The 18,482-nt window shown below is 44.4% G+C and overlaps 1 protein-coding gene and 1 long non-coding RNA gene across 3 annotated transcripts in view; both read right to left on the bottom strand.

Annotated features, from left to right (window-relative positions):
- BAZ1B (bromodomain adjacent to zinc finger domain 1B) overlaps positions 1–18,482 on the bottom strand; it is an 82,515-nt gene that overhangs the window by 11,895 nt on the left and 52,138 nt on the right. For both annotated transcript variants that reach the window (XM_048823663.2, XM_048823662.2), the window contains 5 exons: positions 17,041–17,152; positions 7,482–7,580; positions 6,864–7,041; positions 5,358–5,543; positions 526–673 (listed from right to left, as the gene is read on the bottom strand). In XM_048823663.2, coding sequence (XP_048679620.2) covers positions 526–673; positions 5,358–5,543; positions 6,864–7,041; positions 7,482–7,580; positions 17,041–17,152 — 723 coding nt within the window. The remainder of the gene's footprint in view (positions 1–525; positions 674–5,357; positions 5,544–6,863; positions 7,042–7,481; positions 7,581–17,040; positions 17,153–18,482) is intronic.
- On the bottom strand, positions 10,814–11,907 carry LOC125623780 (uncharacterized). The gene is made up of 2 exons (XR_007353130.2): positions 11,457–11,907; positions 10,814–11,335 (listed from the first exon to the last, which is right to left on the bottom strand). It is a non-coding gene; the product is annotated as an uncharacterized LOC125623780 (long non-coding RNA).

An 18,482-nucleotide genomic window follows, 5' to 3' on the forward strand; every position in this document is an offset into this window, starting at 1 on the left:
AGAAATGCTGAACTCAGAGTAAGCCCCAGGTTTGTGTAGGATGGCATGCACTCTGGATATGAAATGAAGGCATGACTGTTCCCAGAAGGGTGTGTTATTCTGAAGAGGCACTTTCATAGGATAGGGACTTGTATCTAGGGATCCAATATTTAGAACACAGAACTTTCATAAACACAGAAAGACACAGGGAACAGCCCTCTGATGATGTGCAAAGCTAAGACTGACCTAGTGTACTGCAGAGAACCAATGATAATATCTTGGCGTGCAGGAGAGGCTATGGAAATCACAGTCCTGCAGTGTTCCGTAAGTTTGTAAGTTATATAAAGATATTTAATTTGACTTTCGGTCTTAGGGCTCCTGGACATGTGCGTTTCTGCTTCTGAATGAGTGAATCCTGATGTTCAGAACGAAAGCGCAGCCAAGAGCAGGGTGTGGTGACTCACAAGAGGAGCGTGCTGCCCAGGTAGCACATGACAGGCACCAGCGCTCCCCACTGTTAAGCAAGCTTGGGGCTGGAATCCATACCTTTCTTGCGACACACTTTGCATCTGGCATTCTCTGCAGACATATCCCATTTGATACAGGCATCCAGCATCCCAAGCAGCACGTGCATGCGAGAGAAGGTCTGGGCCTCCCGGATTGCTGTCTTCCACTTCTCCACCGCTGAAGCAACCTGCAGACAGAACTAAGTTTATACCAAAGCACAGGAACACAGCTCACTATAACTTGAAGACTTTTTACATCTTTTAGTTGGGGCACTTGTCAGCCATAATTCAGCTACTGTATTTTCTACCTTCTACAGAGTGCCTCAGTCCTCTTTGAGGCTTACCCTCTCACCAGCCTCACTGGGCCAGACATCTTGTTCATAACACTACGGACCTTTTGTGCTTCATGACCAGCCTGAAACAACCTACACAAACTGCACTACATTCTTTACTTTGAAAGTCTAACCCAAATACTTGTCAGTCAAAGAAAATAAACGGCAGAATTTTAGCCCCATTAAAAGTAGGATGAAAGTTAAAAGGCAGCTGGCAGACATTGTTCAGGTCATGACTGCCGAGAACAGCCTGTGCTGCCCTCCAGTGGACACTTGAAGAGCATTCATGTCTGTCAGCAAAGATCCATTAAACAGTTTGCCCTAAGAGCTGTTTAGTTGACAGGTGGGTGACTGGCTGATGTCACTGTCAGCTTTGACAAGCAAAGCATTCCAGGCCCCAAATACAAGAACAGTTATTTTCACTGAGTTGCGATAACTTCAGCACATTTGAGGTCCTCCCATTAGCTGCAAATGAGACCACAGTATTAAAACCGGGGATTTGCATCAACATGACTGCTGGAATCTGCACATAGTAAGCCACCCGTGAAATCTACATTTCAGCACCGGAGGTTTAAAAACAAAGCTGCAGTGAATTGGAAATGCACTAGAACAGAAGCAATCCCCAGCCACTGCATGTTCAACTAAAAGGCTAATCCTCTGCTTTACAACTATGAGGTGATGGCCTAGTCCTGACAGGGACATAATAGGACTCAAGTTAATGTTCTTCTACCCCAGGAAAATGAAAAGAAAAAAAAAACAAACAGTGAAGTGTCAGATGGGAGAAAACTAAACTCTGCAGCTGACAGCAATTTGGGAGCCAAACAAAACCCAGGATTTTTTGCAGAGTTGCACATTCCCCTCCCACTGACTTCGAGGAAGTGCAGTGTATACTGGATGTTTGGAAAAAAAAAACACACAAACTGTTTTAACATCCTAATATCCTCACTGTCGCTTGCTGGTGTGGTACCTAGAGCAGGAGACACTGCCAGGGCCAGCAGAAAACTGCACAGAAAGTTGTGCAGATTGCAGGGCATCCTGCCATTTTTTGCAGAACATTGTTGGGGTGCCTCACATATTGTGTAATTGATTTTCCAAGTAACTGTTCCATGGCTTTTGCAGTTAACATACTGGATCACTGGGCCAAGATAAATTTGCAAAAGCTGTTGGCAGATTCTGCTCAGATTTTTCTACCCAAGTCCGTGGAATTTACCAGATCTGTAACACTGTTTCCTAAGCTGTATGAGGCTGGGGCATTTCAGCATTACCAGTCTCCAGGGGAACTCTGTTTATTGTTGCACCTTAACCTGTCAGGCATAGCATGAGATTCAGTGAAGTTACTTGCAATCTCCTGGCTAGAGGAGAGAGAACTCTGCCACTGCAACAAATGAACAAACACAGAAAAATATCAAGAACAAAAAGAGCATGACAGGAAAAGCCTGCTGTGAGAAGGACAAAGAGCAGGCTAGAAAGCCTATTGTCTGGCAACCTGAGAATGAAAAAAATTCCATCTGAATAAGAGATTTAATTGCTTGTTACTGACCTTCACTAAAAAAAATCCTGGCTGCATTGAGGGTATGTCTACACTGCAATTACAAACCTGCAACTAGCCCATGCCATGGGGCTGTTTAATTGTGGTGTAGACATTTGGGCTCAGGTTGGAGCCAGGGCTCTAGGATCCTGCAAGATGGGAGGATCGCAAAGCTCAGTCAGCCTAAGTCCAAATGTCTACATTGTAATTAAACAGTCCTGCAGCCGAAGCCATGGGTGTCTAACTGCAGTGCAGACATACTGTTAGTGACCAATGCATCCAAACTTATGGCTAAAAAGCAAGTACTGGCCTGCTGCCTGATCCCACGCAAATACCATTGACCAGCAGAAGGGCTAGTGATCTGCCCATCCCTCTCACTCTGGTCAGTCAGTTGTGACCCATATTGTACTGTAGGCAAAAGGCACATGGCTAATTCTGCATGCTCTCCCTAATGTACAGTATGGGGTACATCTGCTAGTCAGGGCCATTTGCATGGAAACCAAGGTTCGTTTTCACATACTGCCTTAGGTCAGTCTGTCAATATACTCAGTATTTAAGTTCAGGTCCATGCAGGAGCTTTCTTAGAGGGAAGGTGAGCTACAACAATTGTAACATTCATTTGCATTTCAAAGCTGCAGTAATCACATTTTCTTGTCAGATAATTACATTTGAGATCCAAACAATCCTTACAAGGTCACCTTAAAAAGCATTTCCTAGTTTGGTAAGAAGCAAATTCTAGATATATTGAGGTGAAAAGACAATGTACTTTAATGCTAAACATACCAGGTTATGCCAGGAAACTCCCACCAGCATAGCCAGATATAACTGGTACTTTACTGGCTGTCCTATCAATCTGCTGCCAAGACACAGGCATGACAGTAAGAGTAAAGAAAATTATTTGTAAGAGATCTGTGACTCCAGGGAGTGGTTTAGACTGCCACACTCTGGTAGTACTGAAATCTACACAGTCACCTTTAAGCTCAACTGGATAATATGAATAGAAGTCATAGAATATCAGGGTTGGAAGGGACCTCATCTAGTCCAACCCCCTGCTCAAAGTCACTAGACAAATTAGGTGGTGCTAGAAGAGTTAAAGAACGACACCTGAACTCTGTTGGGCATGCATTCCCAAACTGTGTTTAGAATACCACCACTCCTGTTTTTTATTTACAGAGTGGGAGTCTGAATGTCTAAGCAGTCTTAACAACACTGAAGGAAATTCAGCGACATTAGGAAAATAAGCCTGTGTTGACAATGGGTGGCAAAATTCTCTATTCCCAGCTCTGGTGTGAACCGGGTCAATCAAGTTCAACACCCATCGGAGCAAAGCATGCTAGACACCTGGCTTTGCTATGATGAGTGTTGAACTCCATAACCCTGTTCATAGTAATAGGGGTACTGTTTGACAGTGCTTGAAGGAGTGGAGAGAGCAATCCAAGGTCTGCTACAGTGGCTGACTTGACACCCATTGTCAAAAATGGCTGAGTTTGGGGTAGATACATAGATAAACAGCCACATAGTTTTGAAAACTAGTTCGGATCTAGTACTAGTATGGAAGGAGCGAAAGGCTTATCTACAGATTTTGTACTGCTATAACTATATCCATTCACAAACCAATGTTCTTAAATCGGTACTACCCCTAGTATGGACCCAGTTCTACAGGTATGAAAGAATAGCTTATTCTTGTGAATATTCCTGTAAATATGGGAAGATTGGAATAGAAAAGATCTGGATCATCAGAGATTTATTAACTCTAGAGTTTGTTTAGTAGGATAACTAGACCTTCCCTTTGTGCGAGTTGCTCTGTTGTGCTGGAGGATTCATCAAGAATTAATTAATTGGACTTTTCTATACAAAACAAAATCAACTGAGTATTGAAGAAAACCTGAGGGATGCATCAATTCCCACAGGGTCTGGTCACACCTGACAACTCCGCAACCTCTCTGAAGGTCACAGTGTAACAGACAAAGGCTCTCCCCTCCCTTCTAACAGCAGCTCAGCAGTGGTGGTAAGAGCTCAAAACATGCAGAAATGAATGCATCATAGGAAGCATCAAGAGACTCCTGCTCTTTCATAGTGCTGGAAGCCTCTGAAACGTCAATGGGAGCAGACTTGGCCAATATGGAGTGCTTTTGAAATAAATAAGTCATAGGAAACATATCCCCACATAATGCAGTGCACTAAACTACAGTGCTCCTCTGTTCCACATCTGCACCACGGTGGACCTTTTTAGACACCAGAACAGCTCCTTTGATTAGATAGTTGCAGTGCTCCCACCACACTGCCCTGGAGGGATTGGGCGGAGTGGAGAGAGAGAGAGAGATGGTGCTGCAGCATCTCTCTAGGTCTTCTTGGCCTCCTGCATCTTAAGTACACCTCTTCACTTCTGCTAATGTAGCTTCTCTGTTGCAGGCAGATGCAGCTCATCTTCCCAGCTGCCCAGTCAAACTCTCTCAAATTCAGGAAACTCTGGATCTCCCAACCTACCAGTACCTCTGCCCTTGTCCCCCTTGCATAGCACCTATCCTACTGCACCCCCACTCCCCAGGAAACTTCAGCACCCCACAGGTCCCTCTCTATAGGTGAAGGGATTAAGAACACTTGGCACCTCCTCTACTAGCCCTTTCCAAATGGATGTAACATTTTCATTAAGTTTTTAAAAAATACTCCCTGAGAAGCTCTTATTTGAAGATCCACCCACAGAGCAGGGAACCTGCGACCCCTACCAGCAGTGTAGTAGGGGCATAGAAACCAGAAAGCTAAATGCACTAATCAGTTTAATGCTTTTAGGGAGGGAATAAACTATGAATTCTGAAACATGATTTTTATTGTGACAGCGCCCATTTTAGAACGTATGAGGCAAGTCACCCACCCCACAATACTGATTTGATTGCACACAGAACCTGAAATGGGGCAGGATGAGGCGGCGGCACTGGGCTTCATACCAGATGGAGTAAGCCCAAAAAAGAGCTATTTAAAAGAAGAAATGGATCCTACAGTAACCAATAATACCTTGGCTTCTTCTGCCATTTTCTTCTCTTCATCTACCTCTTCCACCTTGGCAACAGAGTCCTCTCCTTGATGCTTCCTTCTCTTCTGCTTAGGGGCCATGAAACCTTGTAGGAACTTCTTAATGACACTGGCCTGGAGGGCAATCACACATTCCCCAAAATCCTTTAGGCTCTCCAGCGAGAACACCTGTTGGGAACACCACAAAACCATGTAATAATAGGACAACCTACCCTAACCAACATCCCAAGCAGGCTAATCCTGCAAGTGTAGACCAGTGATACTCAGATTCCAGAGCCACAAGTAGCTCTTTAATGTGTCTGTCAGCAGCATATGACATTAAAACACTGATTGCATCATTAAACCAGTCTAGATTATTAACCAGTCAGGATGCTTTTACTACGTTAACCAATTGTAGTTGATAAAATAATACCTGGTCAGTCATTTTGCTATGAGAATATATAAACTAAATATTTCCGCATCATACTGTTTAAATATGAATATATAGTAGTATAGTAAATGAAACAGTGTATTCACACCACTGTGGCTCTTTTGGGTAATGCTGATCGCTAATTTGGCACCTGAACCATTGAGGTCTGAGTGTCACTGGTGTAGACACTCGATCACTACCACAATATCTTAAGTCCAAAGTCTACCCCCAACTTAGTTATGGCATCAGCATATTTCTGTTGCCACCAGACAACAGGTTGTAGATTCCGAACTCAACGTGGTGGTCTTCCTGGATAACCCTGACAACACAAGCAGTCTATAAAAAACAACAGAACCCACATGTTTTAATGCCTCTCACCATGGTAATTAAGCACCAGAGTAGACTTCAAGTAGTTCACCCATTTAGACACTTCAGCAGCCTAGGTCCCCTGACCCCATAGCATTCAGAGGCAAAAGGGGCAAGGAAGTGAATATTTTTAGAAGTTGTCAATGGACTTTCAGAGGAGCTCTCAGCAGCTGATTTAGCTTCTCTATCAGTACTGGCAGGTGTGGTGAAATGTCGCTACAGGAAGGCCAAAAGAATTGAAAACTGCCAATTCAGGGTCATCCTTAGGATTTGGAGCAGTTTTCAATTGTTTTGGCCATCCTGCAGTAACATTTCACCACAAAAACCTGCGGTTACAGATAGAAAAGTTAAAACCACTTCTGAGAACTCCCCTAAAAGACTCCCCTTTAGAAACCATCCAAAGTTGTGGGAAATCAATTGATTTAACAGTTCTGCTGGATCTCCAGCCTCAAATTTAAGGTGGCACTTATGCAGAGAAACGTGAGCTACCGGCTCTTATCTAGATGTTGGTGATGCATTTAGAAATACCACTATGGAAATACAATACACAAAAGGGCAAGTCACAACTGAATTTCTAGAGCTATTTGCTCAAGGGAATACTTAAGAGCAGGAACCCATAATGGCTACAAGCCCTGGTGTGCCAAAACTTTGTCCTAGTTTTTCACCTTTAGAGATACTACAGGGGCATAATTTTAATTCCTGTGTTCCCTCACCCTGGCTTCAAACTCGGACGTCTCATCAACATATCCCAGCCCTCCTTTCTGTAGCCGAGTCGCCACCTCAATAAGATCACTACGGAGGAAGTTGAGCAGCTCCTGATTGCCATCACAGGACTTCAGGCCCAGGTTTTGTTTCCGAGCCAAGTGGATGGAATGTGTGAGGTCCTGATACCTGGAAAAAACAAGAGACCACCTCTTGAACAGATGCAGGCTACTACACAGAACGTAGTCAGTAATGGCTGAAGTGTGCTGGAGGGAACAGCAGAAGCCCAAGTTTAATCTGCACACTCCATCAGCTACAACTGTACAGAACTATCAGTTTTCAACAGCATGCTGTAGCCCTGCCGCTGAGGAACAGTGCCCTTATTTTCAGCTGTGACTGCAGCAATTTAAGAGCTGACAAGGTGTCTTGGTGGCTCAGACTTTTGCTGATGGAGAACTCGCAATATGTTCCTGAAAAGAAAAGCAGCCACTCTTCCCACCCCCTTCCTTTATACGCACATGATCATAGCTTCGCTTTGTGCACCCATGCTGGTAGCAGGATGCTTTACCCTGAACAGAATGCACCTTGCAACAGGCAAGGTGTATGCAAAGTAAGGATAGCAGCCTCACCTTTTCTGCAGCCGCTCCTTCAGCTGGCTCTCTCTTATTCCCTGGGGGTGCAGGCAATCCAGCAGCTCATCCAGTTCCTTCTGACTATCACAGAGAAACCTGAAAGACATAACAAACACTAACACCAGCTCTGCTGCCTTAACAGGTAGCGTAAAAGCCTCCTCTGAGATGGTCAGTCCCACTTCCTGCCTTACAGGTATTTGTGAGCTATGACCCAATCCAATCCCCACCAGGCAAAGTGACAAATCATTCAAGTTGTATTATGGTGGCACAGAGGCCTAAAGTTGCCCCCATTTGCTATGTCTTAGATGCAGCTAAGTCTAGGGTGGAGAAAAAACAGAAGATGGGTGGGTGGGTGGGGTCATTTTATTTAAGTAAAAATAAATGTATATTTTTAAGGCAGCAGGTTTCTGTTCATACACATCTACCATGCCTCTTCCATCCAGGGATTTGAATGTAGAACTAATAAACCTTAGGGAACTGCCTCTCTTAACCCTCACCCAAGTGCTGTCTCCCTCATCTTGCTCTCCAAGCAATGAAAAGGTGGTTATCTTCTCAGCAAGGTGTTAGTGAGATTCGGTACTAATGACAGTCCCCTAAACACAGGTAGTGCTGAGACCTCACCCTAAGTCTCTTACTAGAGAGTGTTGTCTGATGTTTTTCACTTAAACAAATCAACCTCCTTGTCTTCTTCCCCAAACCCTACTCTAACCTGGGAGAATCCAAGCTGCATACTTGGGATGTTCCTAAACCCTCCTTTATTTCTTAAACAGGACAAAGCCATTTGGGAAATAACTTTGGATGTTTGTGACCTTGGGGAAGGCAGTAACAGGTCAGGTGATCTGTCCCAGAGACTATGCAAGTGGATTACTCAGTACATCACAGCTTGTTACTAATTAGCATGTATGCCCCTTCCCTCAGGCATCAGGGCCCAGGCAACCGCCACAGCATGACTGAGAAATATTCCTATATCAGACCTCTGCAGGCCAGCCACTTGAAGCTCAGCCCATGCCTTTACCACAGCACGGTTGATCCTTAGGCGCTTCCGTAATACACGAATTAATACCAGGCCTGGAAAAAGGCTAATGTAGTGCCCATCTTTAAAAGAAGGAAGGAGGAGGATCCAGGGAACTACAGGCCAGTCAGCCTCACCTCAGTCCCTGGAAAAATCATGGAGCAGGTCCTCAAGGAATCAATTCTGAAGCACTTAGGGGAGAGGAAAGTGATCAGGAACAGCCAGCATGGATTCACCAAGGGCAAGTTATGCCTGACTAACCTAATTGCCTTCTATGATGAGAAAACTGGCTGTGTGGGTGAGGGGAAAGCAGTGGACGTGTTGTTCCTTGACTTTAGCAAAGCTTTTGACATGGTCTCCCACAGTATTCTTGCCAGCAAGTTAAAGAAGTATGGGCTGGATGAATGGACTATCAGGTGGATAGAAAGCTGGCTAGTTCGTTGGGCTCAAAGGGTAGCCATCAATGGCTCCATGTCTAGTTGGCAGCCGGTATCAAGTGGAGTGCCCCAAGGGTCAGTCCTGGGGCCGGTTTTGTTTAATAACTTCATTAATGATCTGGAGGATGGCATGGACTGCAGAAGTTTGCAGATGACACTAAACTGGGAGGAGTGGTAGATATGCCAGAGGGATACAAAGGGCCCTACACAAATTAGAGGATTGGGCCAAAAGAAATCTGATGAGGTTCAACAAGGACAAGTGCAGAGTCCTCCACTTAGGACAGAAGAATCCCACGCACCACGCTACAGACTAGGGACCGAATGGCTCGGCAGCAGTTCTGCAGAAAAGGACCTGGGTTACAGTGAATGAGAAGCTGGATATGAGTCAACATATGAGTCTTGTTGCCAAGAAGGCTAACGGCATTTTGGGCTGTATAAGCAGGAGCATTGCCAGCAGATCGAGGGATGTGATCGTTCCCCTCTATTCGACACTGGTGAGGCCTCATCTGGAGTACTGTGTCCAGTTTTGGGCTCCACACTACAAGAAGGATGCGGAAAAATTGGAAAGCGTCCAGCGGAGGGCAACAAAAATGATTAGGGGACTGGAACACATGACTTATGAGGAGCGGCTGAGGGAACTGGGATTGTTTAGTCTGCGGAAGAGAAGAATGAGGGGGGATTTGATAGCTGCTTTCAACTACCTGAAAGGGGGTTCCAAAAAGGATGGCTCTAGACTGTTCTCAGTGGTAGCTGATGACAGAACAAGGAGTAATGGTCTCAAGTTGCAGTGGGGGAGGTTTAGGTTGGATATTAGGAAAAACTATTTCACTAGGAGGGTGGTGGAACACTGGAATGGGTTACCTAGGGAGGTGGTGGAATCTCCTTCCTTAGAGATTTTTAAGGTCAGGCTTGACAAAGCCCTGGCTGGGATGATTTAGTTGGGATTGGTCCTGCTTTGAGCAGGGGGTTGGACTAGATGACCTCCTGAGGTCCCTTCCAACTCTGATATTCTATGATTACACATTAGATGTGGAGTCTAGCTCGGATGCCAAATTCCAGAGAGCTGTTCAGCAATGCTTAGCTAGCGAGGTGCAGTATAGTTTAGTTTACACATTCCCATGCCTTGTGACACGAGGCAACGTAGCATTGCCACTGATGTCTAGCGACACATTTTTTGCTCCATTCTAGGCAATTTCCAAGACTGCGGCACTTCTCCATAGTTTTCTTATGTAGTTCATTGTCCTCTTCTTTTCCGTCTTTCATGAGGTGGTATTCAGTCAGGAGCTTCTCTAGAAATGCAGTTTTTATACACTCATACAACATGTCCAAACCACAGCATTTTCGCGAATCATTGTCACATCATTGTAGGTGTAGTTAGGACTCCTTAGACCCTTCCTGTTCAATACGGAAACCACTAGCTTGTCACCGTAAGCGGTATCTGCACAGAAAGACTCAGACGAAGGAATGCTTACTTTACCTTATAGTAACTGTAATTTTCATTTTTGTTTGCATAGATCCCATTAACCACCCTCTGTCCTGCTCCTTCAGAGTACATCTCTGCTAGAAGTCTGGAGTAGTGAGAGAACTGAGAGGCAGCTGGGGCTAACTCAGTCCTGTATACCCTTGGGTTTTGGTGGGGGAAGCATTAGGACATGCAGGGCACAGGCATGGGCCCCACAAACAGTGTTGGTCAAAAGATTTGCATCTCATGCACACAGTTAGTGGAATCCACACAGACAAAACATCTTGAACTGTACGATACAAAGCCATTCTTCTCTTTAGTTCTTATTTTTGTCACATTAAGTCACATTTGTTTTATTGGACTAACTTATTCTGTAGCTGTGTTGCTAGAATGAGTCAAACCACTAAAACCACCAGGCTCAAATTTTCAAAAACTGTTTTTATTTTTTTCCCCTGGATTTTATATTCAACAACTTTGGTTATTCTTTTAAAAATACAAAAAAATAAAAACAAAAACAAAAAACTCCCACCCCCCAGCAAATACTGTCTTATCCCAAGAGGAGCTGTAACAGTCTCTTTCTAGTGGTTCACCTGTATCTCTTACATTTACACACAGCATAAGGGGAACTTATGTGGACTATTTAGTTTGGCTGACTAGAACTGTTATGGAGCAGTACTAACCATTCCACAGTCGACGATGCATAACTGTATTTCCAATTTAAACCCAACGTTGGCACTCCCTCTCTACTACACAAATAAAGAAGTATCTGCCTGAATGTCAGGCCTGGGCTACACTAGGGGGGGAATTCGAACTAAGATACGCAACTTCAGCTACGTGAATAGCATAGCTAAAGTCCAAGTATCTTAGTTCCACTTACCTGGCGGTCCTCATGGCGGCGCGTCGACCGCGGCGCCTCCCCCATCGACTCTGCTTACTCCGCCTGCCAAGGTGGAGTACAGGCATTGATTCGGGGATCGATTTATCGCGTCTAGACGAGACGCAATAAATCGATCCGATAGATCAATCACTACCCACCGATCCAACGGGTAGTATAGACGTACCCTGATTAAGCCTGGAGCTTCCTGGAGCAGAGGTAGAACTTTTCTATCAAATTTGAAGTGAATTGAACAAGGGGTTCCATGGCACCCTAAAAAATACTGGGTAACAAAAAACATGTGGCTACTGAGAACAGTTTACATGTAGTTGAAATGTAATGCCTGGCACTAAAGATCAGTCACTTAAACTATTTTTAAATTGTAATTTTACAATGCTCCAATAGCCCCTTGCACATAGCCCAGCACCCCTGCAGAGGTTGTCAGATTCATACTACTGCAGATCTGCCAGCCCTGCTATGAGATCCTCTGTTCAGGGAGCCCTTATGGAGCACAATTCCATTATGCACATGAGGTACGGGAGCTTTCATAGAATCAAAGAAGATTAGGGTTGGAAGAGACCCCAGGAGGTCATCTAGTCCAACCCCCTGCTCAAAGCAGGACCAACCCCAACTAAATCATCCCAACCAGGGCTTTGTCAAGCCAGGTCTTAAAAACCTGTAAGGATGGAGATTCCACTACCTCCCTAGGTAACCCATTCCAGTGCTTCACCACCCCCTTAGTGAAATAGTTTTTCCTAATATCCAATCTAGACGTCCCCCACTGCAACTTGAGACCACTGATCCTTGTTCGGTCATTTACCAGCACTGAGAACAGCCTAGCTCCATCCTCTTTGGAACCTCCCCTTCAGGTAGTTGAAAGCTGCTATCAAATCCCCCTTTACTCTCTTCTTCTGTAGACTAAATAAGCCCAGTTCCTTCAGTCTCTTCTCGGAAGTTATGTGCCCTAGCCCCCTAAACTTTTTTGTTGCCCTCCGCTGGACTCTCTCCAATTTGTCCACATCCTTTCTGTAGTAAAACTGGAAGCAATACTCCAGATGTGGCCTCACCAGTGTCAAACAGAGGGGAATAATCACTTCCCTCGATCTGCTGGCAATGCTCCTACTAATGCAGCCCAATATGCAGTTAGCCTTCTTGGCAACAAGGGCACATTGTTGACTCATATCCAGCTTCTCATCCACTTTAATCCCCAGGTCCTTTTCTGCAGAACTGCTGCTTAGCCAGCTGATCCTCAGCCCGTAGCAGTGCATGGTATTCTTCCATTCTAAGTGCAGGACTTTGCACTTGTCCTTGTTGAACGTCATCAGATTTCTTTTGGCCCAATCCTCCAACTTGTTTAGGTCCTTCTGGACCCTATCCCTACCCTCCAGGGTATCTACCTCTCCCCCCAGCTTAGTGTCATCTGCAAACTTGCTGAGGGTGCAATCCATCCCATCATTCAGATCATTAATGAAGATATTGAACAAAACCGGCCCCAGGACAGATCCCTGGGGCACTCTGCTTGATACTGGCTGTCAGCTAGGCATTGAGCCATTGATCACTACCCATTGAGCCTGACGATCTAGCAAGCTTTCTATCCACCTTATAGTCCATTTATCCAGTCCATACTACTTTAACTTGCTGGCAAGAATACTGTGGGAGACCATGTCAAAAGCTTTGCTAAAGTCAAGGAACAACACGTCCACTGCTTTTCCCTCATCCACACAGCCAGTTCTCATCATAGAAGGCAATTAAGTTAGTCAGGCATGACTTGCCCTTGGTGAATCCATGCTGACTGTTCCTGATCACTTTCCTCTCCCCTAAGTGCTTCAGAATTGTTTCCTTGAGGACCTGCTCCATGATTTTTCCAGGGACTGAGGTGAGGCTGACCGATCTGTAGTTCCCCAGATTCTCCGCCTCCCTTTTTTTAAAAAGATGGGCACTATATATTTGCCTTTTTCCAATTGTCCAGGACTTCCCCCGATTGCCATCCATGGGCAGCTGGTGGTAATTCTGGAAGCTCCTGCAGAGCTTTGAAAACTCGTGGCAATCTCTGCACTTGTAGAGGGAGTAAACCTTGCAGTAATGAGTTTGTGAGCACCAGTGGCTATGCCATAAATTAGGATGTAATAAAATAAGTTATGGACTATACAGGACAGAAAATGAAATTGCTGTGCTATGCAATGCATTACATACCAATCCTTTCCAACACCGACTGATTTTTCAGTTTACTTAAATGGCTATAACTTAGTGAATCTAACCCTTTGGATAGATGGCTGTAAATTCAAATGCCAATTTTAAACAACCTTAGAACATAAGAACAGTCATACTGGATCAGACCAAAGGTCCATTTAGGCCAGTGTCCTGTCTCTGACAGTGGCCAATGCCAGGTGCTCCAGAGGGAATGAACGGAACAGGCAATCAAGTGATCCATCCCCTGTTGCCCACTCCCAGCTTCTGGCAAACAGAGGCTAGGTACACCATCCTTGCCCATCCCAGCTAATAGTTATTGATAGACCTATCCTCCATGAATTTATCTAGTTCTTTTTTGAACCCTGTTATAGTCTTGGCCTTCACAACATCTCTGGCAAAGAGTTCCACAGTTTGACTCTGCATTGCGTGAAGAAATACTTCCTTTTGTTTGTTTTAAACCTAGGACTCCATTTATGAGCTTTGCCCATGTGCTTGGGAGGTCAGAATAGAGAAAGCATATACATTACAAATAATTCAGTGTCCAGACTGTCTGCTATCCTTCACAGCAACTCCTGCCAACAACAGGTCCTTCTTGGAGGTGCTACTGGAGCAGATGTCACCATCTCCTCATGTGGGGAAGGGGGGGAGAAAGGGTTGAGAGGAGTCTCTTGTGATCTTGGAGTCATTTCCTTCCAATCTTCCTCCTAAGCCTCTGCCTCCTTCCTCACATTCTCTCACTCCCTTTTTGGAGGTCTACTTCACTGAGTCGTCTAATCATGGACTTAACTGGTGAAGTGGATCCTAGGTCATTTGTAGAAGCAAGAGGGACAGCAGCATCTCCTACAGAAGTGGGACCAGATTGCCCAATAAGACCAAGGTGTAAAGTCAAATGGATAAGACTGAGAAAGTGCTATGGCTCAAAGTGATGTCTGACAAAAGATGTAAGGATGTTTTGCTGGAGATCTCTGGGCAGCCCTAAAGTCTGTTGATGATTGAGAGGATGATCTGGGAGCTGTTCAACTCAGGGAATCCTTGGGGAGAGAAAAACGGGGACGGATGTCTGGAAAGGGTCTCTGCTTGATTCTGGAGAAAGAGAGAGAGAGTGAGGAGGAGTATGTCTGTTCTAGAGGTGATGTTGACTGTTCAATGCAGTGCAGAAGAATACCAGTACTGAGAGTATAATTCTTCCTGGTGTTGGTGGCATTAGTACAGAGGACAGTGACAGGGGGCTCAAGTGTCATTAATTTGTAACAGATTTGCAAGTACTGTTCAGGATTTCTGTATAACAACAGGACTGGTATAGAGGGTGGGGGCACTGGTACTGGGCTTCTATGTCTATATGTATGTAGTTCCACTTGCAGCCAGTTGAGACAAAGAATCAGCCTTCCACTAACCTCTCCAGGGCAATCAGGCCTCTGTGCTCATGGTTCAGAGGAGACAGGAGGTCCATAATTCCTCATTTCTTTCACCTCACCCATTCTGGGAAAGGAGACTAGTAGCCTGAGTTGCCCTTCAAGAGCAGCTCAGATCTGCCTTACCTCAACGGGAGCAAATAATACCAGGCTTTGGCACCAAGCTTTGTTTGGAGGACTAAGTCAGCTGAGATCCTCTCTCTGTGTTGGTGATGGTAGCCTTCTAGGTAGAGTCCCTACTAATAGGGGCGCTGAAGGAGTGGGAACTCTGGAAGGAGAGTCCCTTTATGGAATCGGAGGAGCATCTTTCTGAATCTGATGCTCTCCCCATGGATTGCTCCAGTAGGTACAACTTTAGCCATCAATGACTTTGACGCTGTCAGTTCTGGTGGAGAAGACCAACCTACAGGGCAATGGCCAAGGGCACCCAACAGTTGATGGAATAAGCCTGTCACACGACAGGGACAGCTTGCAGCCAGAGGGGTTAGCCTCAGCCATTTGGTGGAATAGCACCTTGGTGATAAGTAGTAATCATCATACAAGGGAAAGAAAATATAAAAAAATAAAGGGGCTTCCAACAGGACAGGAAAGTGTCCATAAACTAAGTAACTAAACTAGTTAATACTAATTAAAATTTATTAAGTGTTTCAATTAAAGGGTGCCGGGGGGTGGGGGGGCAGAGACCACAACGTTCTATCTCACTGCCACCGGCACCAACAGGGAATGAACAGGCAGCTGGGGCCACTCTGCTCTGTCTCATCACTGCAGGAGGGTGGATGAGCACAAGGAAATGCAGGGCACAACATGGCCCCAAAGGTCACTTTTGGTCAAAAGATTCCAATTTCACATGCACCACAAGTGGGAGCCACACAGGCTATTATAATTTAAGCAAGGTCACTTCTCAAACAAGGTCATGTGCATGGTATTAAAGACAGGATTAGTATTGTAGGTAGACAGACATGTTCTTAATGGACCAGAATAAATAAGTGTTTTGGCTGGTGTACCAAAGAATGAGAATCACATAAAATTAACATAAAACCCCTATTTAAGTCCAGCTTTTTTTATCTGATTTAAAAATCACTCTTTCTAGCAGCAGCAAGTCAAAGTCTTATCACCTCTTGGCTCGTCTGTCTTTATTACCCACAATTACTAGTACCGCATGTTACACTTCCAAAGTATAGGATTGGTAGGCTACCAAACTAGTTCAGCAACTGAAAAAGGAATAGCTGTAATCAGATGGTTATTACAAAGGGACCATCATACATTGAGAAGAATAAAAAGCATTTGTTCAAACAAAATTGTTCCCCTCTATTCGACACTGGTGAGGCCTCATCTGGAGTACTGTGTCCAGTTTTGGGCCCCACACTACAAGAAGGATGTGGAAAAATTGGAAAACGTCCAGCGGAGGGCAACAAAAATGATTAGGGGACTGGAACACATGACTTATGAGGAGAGGCTGAGGGAACTGGGATTGTTTAGTCTGCGGAAGAGAAGAATGAGGGGGGATTTGATAGCTGCTTTCAACTACCTGGAAGGGGGTTCCAAAGAGGATGGATCTAGACTGTTCTCAATGGTAGCAGATGACAGGACGAGGAGTAATGGTCTCAAGTTGCAGTGGGGGAGGTTTAGGTTGGATATTAGGAAAAACTTTTTCACTAGAAGGGTGGTGAAGCACTGGAATGGGTTCCTAGGGAGGTGATGGAATCTCCTTCCTTAGAGGTTTTTAAAGTCAGGCTTGACAAAGCCCTGGCTGGAATGATTTCGTTGGGGATTGGTCCTGCTTCGAGCAGGGGGTTGGACTAGATGACCTCCTGAGGTCCCTTCCAACCCTAATAGTCTATGATTCTATGAAAAATATTACTGGATACTCCTATTGTGTCTAACTTCACTGCAGAATAAGAATACACGGTGTGTAAAACAAAATGGAATGGTTGCCTCCTTAAAGATGTTCATTTAGCTTTCCACACTTCAATTTTTTCCAGTGATCTACAGCTCCCTTTTATACTAGATACCGGTCTTTATAAAACACCAAGGTGGATCAGAACCCCATGTCTCTTATGAAGTTGAGACACCTCATTTCTGGGACCACACTAAATATTCCAGCAAATTTTACTGAACCCAATTGTCTGGTTATGAGCACAAAAGTGCAGCTATGAGAAAGCATATTACCATAAGTTCTGTCCCTGTTTGGGTACAGTGGTCTCTATCGGAATGTCTGTAACATGCATGGATCTATGATGAGTGTTCACTCTGCCACCTGTAGCCATGTTCTTTCGCTTATCTGTAAAAGATTCACACAAAATTAAAATGCAATCTCGTTCATGGTCGCATCTGTCAACTTCTTACTTCACAAAGCTATACTGACTAGTTAAAATGGTTATATCAGACTGCTGGTGGGGTAGTAAGACAGCAAAGGAGCCAAAATTGCTCAGTAAGCCTCATCACATATTTGGCCAGGGAGACCCATAATTTGCTTTCCATAAAGAAACCAAATCAGTGAATATGCCTCTGTCAGTTACTATCCTGGTATTTACAAAGGTATCACTATGGCATTAAGGCACAGTACAAGAAATGGACATGAGAAATAACACCTCTTACAATTTTACAAAAGGCTCTTCTCAGTATATATTGATCAGATACTCCATCTAGTGCTTGGAAGTGCAAATACATTCCTTACAATGTACAAATCTCTGAGTCTTTCCTTTCCAACTGAACTCCAGTGTATAATTCCTTTGAAATAAATAACAGGTCAGTGAATGTTTATGACCAAATAGCTAATAATCTCAAGTATGTATGTATGGATGTGCATGCTATAAAAACATATTCACCAATTCCATCAGTCAGACAAAGAATCCTTGCATATATGTTTTATAGGTGAAGTATATAAGCCAAGCAATTAATGCCATTTCCCTCCCTTCCCAACCCTCAAGTGTCTCAGGGAATGCTCTCTTCCTATCGTCGTGAATTCACAATAGAATTCAGCATTTATGCTGTTCACATTGGGATATATGCCAAAAAAGGAGTTACACTTTGGTGAGAAGAGGTAACAAAGGGTATGTCTACACAGCAATATAAGCCTAGGGTTAGTTGGACTCAAGTCAGCTGACCCATGTCAGGGAACCCGGGGCTTGAGCGTCTATGCAGCATTTTAACCCCATGTTAAGGATTTTCGGATCCATGCTCAAACCTAGGGCTCTGGCGTCCACGCTGTAATGCACAGATGCCAAGTACCCCTATCCCAGGGTGTTTGAATGCATTTCACTGTGGGAAAATGCTACTACCCACCCTGTTTCCTAACTGAGGCGCTACTTATGGGACTCAGGTGGCATAAGGAGCACATAACGGCATAATTAGTTTCTTTGGTGGCTGTCTCAGTAGAACGACTGCAAGTGGAGAAGGCTTTATACTGAACTACCATCTAACCTGAGAACTGGGCTCTTCAGCTCTAGGCTGAGTCACATTGGCAGGAAAAAGCCTGTGTGCACCTGTCTGAGAATAATTAGTACATCAACCTCCAGGACTGTCAAACTATTAAAATGAAATGTTGCAATTCTTAATTTTTAAAATAGGATGTTCACTGAAGTTCTTTTTGTTTGATTGGCTTTTTATTT

This window comes from Caretta caretta, chromosome 17, assembly GCF_965140235.1.
Source record: "Caretta caretta isolate rCarCar2 chromosome 17, rCarCar1.hap1, whole genome shotgun sequence".
Taxonomy (NCBI): Eukaryota; Metazoa; Chordata; order Testudines; family Cheloniidae; genus Caretta; species Caretta caretta.